The sequence below is a fragment of the Mastigoproctus giganteus genome, chromosome 9 (genome assembly GCF_048544385.1).
Source record: "Mastigoproctus giganteus isolate SK-2022 chromosome 9, ASM4854438v1, whole genome shotgun sequence".
Lineage (NCBI taxonomy): Eukaryota > Metazoa > Arthropoda > Arachnida > Uropygi > Thelyphonidae > Mastigoproctus > Mastigoproctus giganteus.
The window spans coordinates 111,515,369-111,529,211 of NC_143583.1; the positions used below are offsets into that span (position 1 = coordinate 111,515,369).

Below are 13,843 nucleotides of genomic sequence, written 5' to 3' on the forward strand. Positions count from 1 at the left end.
CAAGGTTTAATAATTATGCGGTATTGTATATATATTTATCTACTAGTCCGTATATATTCAAATATTAGTTTTCCACTTAGAAAACTTAACACCATGACCAATTTCTTATCGTCTACCCTGTGTTATATTCATATTAATAATTCCTTATTCAAGTATTTTCATTAGAAACTCAGGCTTTCCCCTTAATAAATAGTTTTGCTGCTTGTCCATCCTTCCAGCGAGGATAACCACCAGCTTAGTTAAACGGTTGACAATATCACCACTGTAAGAAAAGGTTCAGCCCCTTTCCGAATTTTCCTGTAATCTGTACGTGGTATTAACGTATAATACAAGACTTTACAATTACTTCGTATCCAGATATTAAAACACGTACGCTAATAATGTGGGCATTCCAATTATTCTTCATTATAGTGGGAACCTTCAATCACCGAAAAGTCAGCTATGCGCTGATGTCTTATATTTTATGGTCCTTTTTCACAAAATTGGTTGAGTTAGTCGAGCTCAGGCGAGGGTAGCATGGTTTTTTCTCCCGGAAACTCGGGTTTTTTCGTCCAGCAAACCGAAAATCAACCACAATTTACAGACACTACATGCCAACAATATGACCTTAGTCGCTGATGCTCCTAAAATCCTATTACAACAACAACAATCCATCTTTCTTTTCTTTCTGAAGCAAAGCACGCAATATCTGCGTACAAGTTAATAAATTTGGAGTCGCGTTTGAACAGCCAGAGAAGGAAACACTCATATGCAGTCTTCGTAAAAGTGGAGGAAAATCTCTGCCGCCCAATTAACGTGAACTACCTTCAGCTCGACCTTTTCAAAAGTAATGGAGAAATTAATTAACGGTTGGCTCCTAAACTACTTGGAAACGTATCACTTAATTAATGACTGCAGCACGGAATTCGCTGCTGTCAATATACACGGGATCGTCTTGTTTATCGCCCGCCTTTGGATAAATGCCACGGAAAAAATTCGAAGAAACCAAAAGGCATTTGCTGTTGACATTTCAAAGCCGCTTGATCGAGTTTGGCAGAAACGATTTCTTAGTGAACTTCCACTTAATGATTTATCTTCTTCTTTTGGCAGTTGGGTGGTCAGTTGGCTGTATGGCTGTGGCTGCTTATCGCACGTGATGAAAGGTGGCTTGGTATCCTGTAATTTTTCAAACAAGCCTGTCGTACCAACGCGGATCAGTTCTATTGTTTGCTATTTTTAATTTGTATTATCCAAAATAAATAAAAATTCTGAGGAACAGATATAGAACTTCTAGAAAAGATGCAAGATGGACTAGATTGTTAAAGAGCTCTAAATATTCCTATGACGAATAGCTTAGCAAGTAGACACTGACTGAAATACTTATGGCCCACTGGTCAGTGGCTTACATCGAGGAGCAACGCTCCGTTTTATATCCCCATCGAGGATATGGGGGTAAACGCTTGTAAAATTGATATTTGGACATAATTCACATATCATTTGAACATAACGTTGCTGGCATTTACGCTTTCTCTTATTCTCTCTGGTGAGTGAAGCAAGGACCAGAGGGCACAACTATAAAACCTTAGGAAGAAATAGTAGACTACATCTAATAAAGTTGCAGAACATTGGAATAAGTTGCCTTAATTATAAGTTTGACTAAGGCGGACAGTTTGGCAAAATTCTCGGAAGAATTGGATAGGCTCTTTTTGGCAATGGGAATATGAGAAGGTTTTTTTTTTGTTTTGTTTTTGGCTAGTGCATAATAAGTTCGCTTCTTTGCATCATTATGCCATCTTAATACTAATGCTGAAATCTGTCCCTACTGGTTACGACTGCTAGTAGGTCTATCATAACTTTGTATTGTCTTGTTTCAATAATTCGGAAGCTTATAGATTAAAATTTATTGAACAACAGTTTCTTAAATTCTAGAATGTACACTTGTTTGCTGCATATTTGATGAGCAGTTAATTTTGACAATAGGGAATCTCGGTTCCATCTTATTTCTTGCAAACGTAACTTCTTTCAACCATTTATTTCGTACCTTCCCTGTCTCTTATTGTAATTCTCCCCCTTCCACACGGCTGGGGCGTGTATTAAATTCCTAACATTTTCAAAGATAATACAAGCATCTGTCGGTGTTGAAAGAGTGTGGCACCCTGAAAGATTTTGCAACAGAAAGCCGTAGTCTCTGCTTCATTAATTAATGCCTGCGACAGAAGTTGTAAACAGTAAGCAATTTAGGATGAATGGATAAAGATTTTTTATATATTTTAAATCTAATTTCAGACCTTTATTGGTATTCATGAAATCTTTTCGCTTTGTATTTGCTGCTTTGTATGCCCTATCAAGCAAATATATTACTGTGGCTCTGAAATCATTATTAGATGGCAAAATTTAATCCTTATTACATGTGATAGAAGATATGGCTTTCAATTCATCGTGTAAATGGGGGAAGAGGGAGAGTAAAGTCATCAAGTAGATGCTGTTTCAGCGCCCTGATTCGTTGGGTGATGACCCTTGCGTTGTTTGGCTTCGTTACTGTAGTGTTTGCAGCAAGTAAATCTTGTCGCCTGGAGCTGCTAAAGGCAGATCGCACCTGGACTTTCGCTCTAATTAAGTAGCTTAACACTTTCTGGCAAACATTTCAATTTACTCGCTGTCGACAAACAAGTCTAGTCGTAAACCTAACCCAAACTTCCTGAACAAGAGTTAATTTAGGTGCAAAATAAATACGCCACTTTAGCATCGGCGCACTTAAAATGCGGTACGGTTGCTTCTTCAGTTTGTTTCGTGGTTTCTCTCATTTTTTTTGTCCCTGGTAGCATTTTTTAAATTAAAAATGAGTTTTTGGTAACATCTAGCCGCCCAGAAAGGATACACTAACAAAACTTGCGTGCGCCTGGCGTTGTAATCACTTAATGAATCAGGGACGCCGATAATGACTGACTTTGGTAGGTCAAAAGTGTTGAGTGCCGAAGAAAGTAAGGTTGTGCAAACGTTGGTATATCGAGTCTGTAACTGAGCGTATTCTTTGGTTTGCTGCTTGATGGACGAAAAAAAACTCGAGATGGAAGACTGTCAATGGCTATTGTTTGAATGACGACCTAAGAAAGGAGAAATCACTAGATGACCCAAACTGATTGATAATCAGTAACCTTTCTCAACTCTGCAAATAATGCACTTGGTAATATTTTAGTGTTACTTCAAAATATTATGAAGACTAGAATTTATTCGTATAAAATATTAAGACCACTAAAAAGCGTTTTCAACAGGGATAAAGACATAAAACAATGCCTCCAGTAGAGATAATTCACCCAGGATACCTATAGATTATATGTGCTTGAGACAGCATCTCTGCGAGGACAGCAAGTATATGTATTGATCTAAAGCGGAACGGAGTCAAACATAAAGAACATTTAACAGCCAATCTGACTGCTGAGAGCATGTGCAAAGAATATGAATAAACGACATTGAATAGATTGTTATTTCTGCATCAGTGGAGTCTGATATATTTCTCATTTTATCCGTATTGGTTATTTGGACGATTTCAGTACGACGATCACAGCAGAAAACAAATCACAAATGATTTAGTATTATAATGGCTAAATGATGCAAGGAAGCGAGTTTTTTCTGAAAGAAAGGGGGAAAATTTCCGTCTTTAAGTTCCTGTCCAGTTACGCTTTGAACTTTATTAGTCTATCCACCTCGGCCACTATTGCAGACAGTTCATTTCCATGACCTACAACACGCTGCTCGAAAGTGAGCTTTATGAGATCCAGCCTTCTGTTACTGAGCAAATTTTTATATATGTGACACCTGATTCTTCTCTCTTTTCTCAGTGAAAATATACCTCCGGGTTTATATTACTGATTCCATTCGGGGGCTTATGCATCTCTATCAGGTCGCCCCTCTAAGCTGTTTAGTTGGCAATCTTCGCAGTCCGCACTTTCTAAGCCGTTCTTCTTATGGACATCGATTAACATCCCCCACCAATCCAGCTGCCCTTCTCAGAACCCTTTCAAGAAAGGGTTCTTCTGATAGTACTTCTAGTTTAACGTCTAGACCCGAACACAATATTCTAGATGCGGTCTCATATAAAGTGGCAATGACATACATTCTTTCCCTACTTGCGAAGGTCCTGTATATAATAGATAAGATACCACGTGCTTTTGTAGCTGCCTATTTACATTGCCTGGAAAATTTAATGTGTCATTGAATTGTAACCCATATATCTTTTTCGTACTGTTTGTTTGTTATACAATTTCAGGTGCATCAGCGACTTAGATCATATTGCGCTGTATATAATATGTCTGTAAATTGCGTGTGTTCTGTGGACGATTTGCTTGTTTGCCGGACGAAAAACCCGAGTTTCCTGGAAGGGGAAACCGTGGTACCTTCACCTGAGATCGACTAATTCAGCCATCTTGTTAAAGAGGTCCATAAAAATTGCTCAGGTCATTTGACAGAATTAAAACTCGGGTCACATCCACCGGTGTGGGGAGAAGGGAGAATCCTACCACATGTACTATCCACGAGGATCTTTTTCGAAATGGGACACTTTTAACTCCGCTCCCATTAGCTTGTACGTAACGCCTCGATCTCTGTTCCCTAAGTGAAAAAGCTCACCGACCAATGCAAAATATTATCAAGGATTTTCGAAATGGGGATGGTAAACGGGGTAAACACTGGTAGGGGGATCATCTCCAACATCATTACAGGAACTTTATAGGTATTCCGAAAATATTATAGAACACATTTAGGAACGCATGGACTGTAAAACCAAACAATAGTCCTCTGCCACCGAACATAGTTGATTTGGAACCACGATTCATATAAGGCTATCATTAGATCGTGAAGTGATCCAAAATCTAATAGACTCTCCAGTTCGTGTTAGAGTATTTCAGGCCTCAAAAGAGCATATTACCAAATACTAAAATATACTCATATAAGTAATTTTTTATTTATACAGGTATCTTTGAAGAATGTCAAAATAAAATCTATTTCAATAATCATTGGTGTTCACTTTGTTCTTACAGAGTTACAGCAATACACATTCTATGTGTTTCTCAATCCCATTACAATGTACAACACACCCAATACATTCTTTCTCAATGGATAAGTTTCAAATCGATTCTTTCATTTCCCTAGCAGATGTTCTTCACATTTAATAAATAAATAATATCATATTTACTTACTACTGTAGCCGAATATCTGGCCATCAGCCCATTCGTAGCAGTTCTCGTAGGAACGGTCGTTAGCTCCGATCCAGTATGCGTCCGCTGTTCCGTAGATTAAGCTGCAATGCAAAAATGAAAAGGTTACTACATTGTGTGGTGTGAACCATATTACAGAGACCTTTGGGACCCGTGTGCGTCATTGTGTAAGTACTTTCCTTCCAGATATAATAATAAAAAGTACTGCCTCGATCTTTACAGCTCTGTGTTTGAATGTTGCGTACATATTTTATTAAACCCTACTACGGAGTGCGGAGATCATTGTCACGCGAAGTATAAACACAGCGGAAACGAGTTTTTCGTCTTGTTTCTCCGCACACACAAATTACGACAAGTTCCAGAGAGCCACTTTGCCTGTAGGACCATGGTTGTTTTGTAGCCTAAATGGCTCTTTGAACGCAACTTATCAGAATCTTTTCTTTCTCCTTCAGGGCTGGTAATTTTAAACAGAATTTCCTAAGACACTTCATGAATCAGCTTGGAACGTGCATACGAGACACTCATATTCATGTGTAACACAAGATAAACTCAAGAAGTTATCAAAAGTGAAATAAAAGCGAAGATTGTTGAAATAATCAAAGATAACAGCCAGCCTCGTTCGCCTATTTGGAATTAAATATTTTATAATATGCAGAATTTCAGATAATAAAATATTCTTTATTCATTCTGTGTCAGTTATATATTTTGTTATTTTATTAATCGGCCTTTGCGACAAGTCAACTGGCACTTAATTATCATATACTTTATCAGCGTTCCTCATCAAATCCACGCGTGTCTAGCCATTTTATATCAGAAGTCAGCCATTATTAGAATAAGAAAAATTATTTTGAAATGCAAAAATTAACTGTATTAAATGTGTTACTGTACATGCGCTGGCAAAGGCCTCAGTTTTTACGAAGCCAAAAGAAAACTAAATTTGGTACACGAAGCATCAATCTCACTGGGAAGAAATTCGGGTCCATCTGCTCAGCACTGAACTTCAAACAAACGGCACTACTCCTTAAAAAGGTGGATATTTATTTGTAACGCGCACCATTATTCGACGAGAGCATGTTCGCCACAAAATGCATAAAGAGATTTTCTTTATATTCTCTTGCTGCTAAATAATTATAAATAACACATTTTACACCACGTTTGCTTTTATAAGTTAATATAACAACAGTAAATACGTTAGGCACAGATACATTAATTCAACTAATATAAGATATTCCAACTAAGACATTAGTCTTCTCTACTGGGAAAGACAAGAGGAAGAATAACGCTTAACAAAACCTATTCTCCTGTATGCCTCTTTGGAAATGTTGTCTACGTGAGATGAGAAGGAACAGTTGCTCGAAATATAACGGGCCTACATCATATTTCATTGGTGATTAATATCTCTTGGTGTTCTATTCTGTAACACAACTGTGTGACTTTCTTACGATAATCTTTGTAATTTCCTACATTTTCCACTTTGCAAATTTACCGATAATTATTCGAAATATTAATATCTGTAAATAAATGTAGCATAAAGTATTTTATACATTTTCATTACCGTCTTTATATTACTGTTATCGTTATTGCCCCCTCCCGGATCTCTAGATAGGGACTTGAGAAAATGATTTATTTCTGTTGGTTGGTTGTAGGGGGCCAATTTTCTGAATTACCCCACTGTCTTGAATGCCAACAATCGGATTTCGATATAAATTTCGCGCTTTTCTTCGTGATAACCACTGGAATCCTTATTAATTTCTAACTGTAAAATCATTTATTTCAGCGAAATTTATTTGAACTGCTTACTTTTCCTTTTAGCTGGATATCAATCCTTGGGAAAAATAGTCGTTTCCGCGGGTGAATAAGGCAGCTGATTAATCAATGGAGAATGATGCAATTCATCTTACATTTTTGCAATGAGAAGAATAATCAGAAGAAGAAGAAATCAAAGAGAAAGAGTATTCCGTGGGTCGACAAAGGCTAATCACCAAGAACAGCTACACCATTAGCGGGAGATGACCTGCGAGCTCTCAGGCAAGTAACACGTAATTTTCTTTTTTTCCGCCTGCTGCGGAGGCTTGCTTGGGAAAAGCTTCTGCTGCTGCTAAATTACTTCCTCTATCTGGGAAAGGACGATGCTAACATCGTAAATACTCTCATCAGGTCAGATCAAGGGCAACAAGTGCTCTCGCCCTCTCTTAGCTTTTCGATATTGCATTCTCCTCCCAGATGTATCCGTTTCTCAGAAAATTGCCACTTGGTTGTTTTATTCACCTTTCGCTCCATCACGCAATTGCTTGAAAATGCACCAATCATCCATTCTCTTCTCCACAGGCATATAATATGGCTGTAAATTGCGTATGTTCTGTGGTGGATTTGCCTGTTTGCTGGACAAAAAAAAAAAAATCCGAGGTTACCGTGGAAAAAACATGCTACCTTCGCCCGAGACCAACTAACTCAACTACATTGTGAAAAAAAGCTCTAATAAAAATTGCTCGCGTCATTGATGGGATTCGAATTGAGATCTTTTCATCCGGTGTAGGGAGACGGTGATTATATCAACTGTACTAGGTTAGGTTAGTGTTGGTTAGGACAGAAGACAGACCCCTTTCATTCCACCAAGAGCACAAGTCCCTTTATGTAAGTGTAAAGGTTAGTTATTACACACGACAGTCATTACTACATTTTGGACTCCATAATAGTAAGTGCGATTTACAGAGATAAATTCTTTATGCTACGAGAAGGTTTCGTTACAACATGGAGAAGCTTTTCCATTTAAGTGGGTTTAATTACGCAATAGATTAATTAAGTTCACTCAAGTTGAACATAACAAGTGTGAACTCACACGAATGTAGCGAAAGGGGGAAGGAAATAGAAAGAATTAAGGAAATGGGTACACTGGGAAACGGAGATTTATTACTCCATTTAGATAAACAGCACTAATTTTATTTCATGTGTAGTACGCCTAGCTGGGAATAAACAATCCGTTGCAGAGTTTCTTTTATCCTGCACATGAATCTGCTTCATTTGTAAGGTTAAACAGATTCAAGAGCATGTGATTAATCAGGGTATCACTAGAACTGAAGCATAACAGACACCAGTCATCAATACGTATTCAAATTAGTGTACCCGTTCTGTTCAGTCATCTTGAAAATTTGAACTTCTTCTGTAGCTGGTTTCAGACCTAAATTTTAAAGGCCTTCAGGTGCTGAGATTCTTTGAAAATTGCGGTGTTTCTTCTATATATATATTGCAGTTACCAAAAAAGTAAAGGTGAATACTGCTGTTATTATCGTTGAGGAAAACGAACAGAGAATTGAGAAGATGGTATGTAGCCGATTTAAGTTTCTGAGATTGTGATTTTCAGAAAGAGCCTCCTGGAAATCAAAATCTTCAGGAAGGTGCTCTTAGAAGATCCTAAAGTCAAAAAGGATGAAAAAAGAATAGCTAATTCCATAAGGCTGAAGTTCCACGCTTTATTTTAAATATAACATCAGTTATATTTAAAATAAAGCGTAGAATTTCAGACTTACTTTCCACTTCTTGTAAAACGCAATTCTTTACCAAAAAAAAGGCAAAATTTTTGCTTTGTTCAAGTTCTTGAAATTAGCTTCTCACATTAATCTACATTTTGTTTGTGTCGCGGCTTATGTCACTTCCACAGGCGGACGTGATATTAGTTGTCAGTCGCAATGCCTGAAGATGAGCATCGCATACAAAGTAACCAGACAAGTATTTTTCCTTGTACGATTAGTAATTTAATTTACCAATTTCTTTTTCTGCTTCAAGAAACACGATAAACAAAACAATACCTCTTCGTGGTGTAGTGAGTTTTTCACGTGAATAAAGTTACTTATTCTAATTTCCTTTTTTTATCGAGTGGAGCTGAGTTAAAGGTTAACGAGCAGTATTTGCAGTTTTTCCAACCGCAAACAAAGTTGCAAACCATTATACAAATTGTAATGTGATACAGCGCTCCAGTAGAATAAAATGAAAATTCATTTCTCACTCTGCAATGTTTATTTATCCATTTCCCATTAATAGACGATCGATAAAAACCTGAACAAATCCCAGGTTATGTTGCATGTAGCGTGAAAAATTGCAGTTTCCTAACAGAAACAGCGAAATTTCAGATAATTACCCAAAGTTGATAGATGGAATTTGGTGCTAACAAACTAATTAGCGCTAATAACCATTTCCATTTAGTCTTGATATAGATTGACAGGAAATATTACTATAAATCTTATTTATAAGTAGGACCAGCTGTTTATTATGATCTGACATGTAATTTTTAAACGTCAACAACAAAGAATCTCCCATCTAGTGTACTGAGCTGTCAAAGGGATGAATCCTGTATCTGTTTGTAAATATCAGAACACGAAGCTCACAGTAATAAAACATGAATAAATAAAAATAAAATGGAAGAATTAAAAAGATATTACAATACACTATAACAAATCGGTCAAATTTTGGACATTCGAAATAGACCATAAAAGGAAAAGCGTGGGCAAGTAGAATTAAAAGTCAATCACAATGGAAAGAAGAGAGCCATTTCTTTTCGTATTGTACATTTTTAATTCGATTAGGATTAAAATTATTGCGACTGTCATATGAACGTAGGAACAACTTTTCACTGATCGTTTGTAGAACTTGTTTATCCAAACACGAATTAATTTGAATTTAGTTATGGCGAGTGCTTCCGTTTCGTGCAGTTTATGTTCACTATCCAGTTTAATTAAAATTATAGCGTAGCCCAATTTAGGCTTATATAATGAATTACGCAATGGACTAATAACCCATTTACTCTAAACTACATTCGTGATACTAAGCACGAATGTTTGAAGTAATGGAGCAGTCATATGTAACTGATGTCGAATCTACATGGTACTCTTCTTGTCGCTGTGTTCAACCTTTAATTCTCTTGCCTGTGCTTTTCGCTTTGTGTTCATTTGGAGTGTATTAAAGTTTTACCAATTCATCGCTGGAAAGCAATGCTGGTCTTTCCATCTTTTGCTATTCTTGATTCTTTCACAAGAAAATTTCAATAAACAGACTTTTAGATGTAAGTTAATTAAAGAAGTTTTTTTTTTGCTAACAATATCTTCATATCATGGCAGGTTCAGTAACTTGCAATGGTTACAAATATATAAGCTTAATATTACTTTTACAGAATATTGGATCGGCTAAAATTGAACATCCTCATCACAATTTTCAGAAGATTCGAAAGAAGTTTTTTCCCAAAAATTGACATAATAAAGACGATTTTAGAACGAATAATTGAACAATTGCAGAAAAAGAGTCACAGAAATGGCTATCAAGAAGGAAATGGATTTTTAAGGCTTGTTTTTTTTCCAGGATGAAAATTCCGAAGAATACCTAAAATTACTTTAAGCCTCTGACTGAGAGTTACAATTCACCATATCCTCAAAAGACACTCACGCTACGTAGCAGATCATGAAATAAACTTTTTAAATTAAATTATTAGCCCCGAATAATTGAATTAAATTAAATTATAATCCTCATTCTTTCCATTCCTAATTTACAATCATCATTCCATTTGATTGAAATCAGAGTTTCTGCAAACCAATAGGGTGATTCTAAATTCGCGCAACCCAAAATGAAAGAAGCATTTTCTCTCATTTATCTGTTATCATTATAGTTATTGTAATTACTTGATTATAAATAAATAAATAAATTTTCATTTATTGCAACTACAGCAAGCCCATCACAGCACTAGGCTAGGGGCATAAATTTAGTACAAAGGAGACAAATATATATATATATAAAAAAATACATAGCATATTCTATATATACATTAACAACGAATATGAATTATAATGATCAAAAATATATATTGCAGAACATCACATTTGGCTCTGGATGTAGTTACTGGGTTGTAGGTAGGCAGCTGTTTGTATTTCTCATAATTTGTTTGGAAATGAGACTCCTGCAGGCTTCAGAGTTGAGCAACCTCTTACAATCAATGTTGTGATAATTTATGAGTTGAAGGGATGCATTGGGGAACATCCTGTCCATTTGTTTTAGTCTGGAGAGTTTGGATTTGAATTGTTGTTGGTTTCTTGAGTTTTCTCTGTTGGTGGGAGCTATTATGTTGGCTAGGTTTGGTGAACTGGATGCAGAAGTAATTAACTTAGCAAGAAGCATGACTCCAGACTCGTTGATCATCTGTTGCAGAGGCTTTGTTTTTAAGTTTTTGTAAAGCTGTTGCCTGGATATTGTACGGGGAAAACGAAGCTTACTATTGAGCCATCTAAGAACCCAATATTCTAGGGCAAGGAATTTTTTTACGGTAACTTGAGGAGCGCCAGACCAGATTTCGGAGGCATAGGACAGAATGGGAAAAATGCATCTCTGAACATGGTTAATGACTGTTTTTCTATCTTGAATCGCCGCTGTTTCTTGCTTGATCAGCCATCTTGATTTTTGAATTTTTTTAGCAACATATACATAGTGAGAATTAAATGAAAGATTTTTGTCAAAAACAACTCCTAGGTCTTTGTGAGCAAATACGTTGGGAATTGAAACATTTGAAATTTTAATTTCTATGTGGTTTGGTTGTTTCTGTAAGGAATAAGTTATTTGAGCAGATTTGTTTGTATTTATAGTGAGATTGAGATTCTTCAGATATTGGATGATTCCGCACATCTGTAAATTCGCATCATGGCTAACCTTGGAAATGTCATCACAGATTTGGAAATAATAAACAACTTTAGATCATCGGCATAAGACAGCAGATTTGGATTTTCTTGTAGAAGTGGTTGTAGAGATGCTGAAAATATAACACTGGAGAGAACACCTCCTTGAGGGATGCCTGTTGCGGTTGTGACGAGAATATTATCAGTATTAGTGGGGAAGATGAGATTTCTGTGATTGAGGCTGTACTGAAGATAGGATATAACCATTGTATCAATGGGGAAATGATTTTTCAGTATTTGAATGGCTTTCTTGTGATCAATGTTGTCGAAAGCACCTTTGATGTCTAAGTAAAAGACATCGCATTGTGCTTTATCCTGAAACGCAGTTTGGATGCGCACAATGGTGTCAGCTAGGCTTGTTGTTGTAGAGCGCCCTGTAGGACCAAAATGCATGTTGTCGGGTGCATTAGCAAAGATCGCATCCCGAAGATATGGCAGCATGATCTTATCAATAATCTTAGCGATCATTGACGATACAGCAATTGGACGATAGTTTATATGGTTATTATTGCTAGCCTGTTTTGGAATCAGGGTAATTCTAAAAGTCTTCCATAATCTTGGAAGGAATGGCTGGGAGATGCAACTGGAAATAATATGAACTAGAGAATCAATGATGAATGCACTGGACAGTTTAATTATAAAACTAGGGATGCCGTCAGGGCCTTCACTACTATCAATTCGTAGTTTGTTAATAATTTTCTGAACTGTATCCTTGTTTACAAGTTGGTTGATTAGCAGAGCTTGATTAGGAAGCATTTCATGTTGAACGCTATTTGCGTGTTTATAAGAATTGAATTCTTTAAATTTGTTTTGCATATCTTCATTGCAGATGTCAAAATTGCATGTTTCCATATTGAATTTTATCCATTCCAAAGTCCGGTCTTGCTGCAAAGTAGCTCCTGTTTTTGAAGAGAGTGCTCTTTTATTATGCTTGAGCCTGGACATTAAGTAATTTTTGTACGCCTGAATTTTTTTGATCTGAAACAGTGCTCTGCTCTTTTTATACTTTATGTATGTTGATGAAGTGCCGTACTTCTTCCACTGCCTGTGGCATTTTTGTTTCCTTTTAAAGTATGGTTTTAGATGAGATCTGAACCACGGTTTGGATTGAGAAGAAACTCTTACAAGTTTGGATGCTGACTCTGTTTTTAATTGATTTAACCATTTTATTAATAGAAACGTGGCGTCCTGAATAGGTATATTTTTAAGAGAATCCCATGGATAGTATTTTAAGAGCTGCAAAAACTTTTCTTTCTGAAGGAATTTAATCGATGATATTCTTTTAGTGCTTTCTAGAGGGGGGTGAGGATTCCCACAGCAAATTGTTGCTTTAAATTCTATACTTTTGTGGTCAGATCTAAATGTAATGTTGCTACTACACTTTTCTTGAATCTCCGAATCTTTAGATGCCTATATCAAACTGAGAGTAAAAGAATTAATAAATTTTAATTATCGATATTTTGGTTGAGAAAATTTTGAATCGCTCTATATTATACTCTGGTTTTAAAGTAAGTTAATTCTTGAAATACCCTGGTGGAAAGGTTTAAGGCTAAAAGATATCAATAGCGACTCTATCAAGAGCAAGCCATTCAGTACAATTTCATCATTGGCGAAATCCCCTTTCAATGTCCCAGAATCTCCCAGTTTATAGGAAACAAAAAGAAATATCCATGAATACTTAAATAAATAGAAATGACTCAACCGGTTTTTATCCCCTATGCGAAATAAAATTACCAATATCTCGCAGTTATACTGAGGGTTTTATGCATTTGCTTCCCTTCAGTGAAACATCTTCATAGTGCATCTCAGCCCTTAATCATCATTGCGCTATTTTGCGATTTTACGAATCCTTTTCCTGCTTTCTGAAGAATAAAGTGAATGTACTACTGAGAGAGAAATATATAAACATTCACCACAAATAACAGTTTTCGTCTCATTTTG

General features: G+C 36.3%; 1 protein-coding gene across 1 annotated transcript in view; it reads right to left on the reverse strand.

Annotated features, from left to right (window-relative positions):
• The window catches only part of LOC150080643 (uncharacterized), a 131,013-nt gene that overhangs the window by 94,508 nt on the left and 22,662 nt on the right, over window positions 1-13,843 (reverse strand). Inside the window, exon 5 of the mRNA XM_090381258.1 lies at window positions 5,175-5,275. Within this exon, the coding sequence (XP_090237384.1) occupies window positions 5,175-5,275 (101 nt within the window). The remainder of the gene's footprint in view (window positions 1-5,174; window positions 5,276-13,843) is intronic.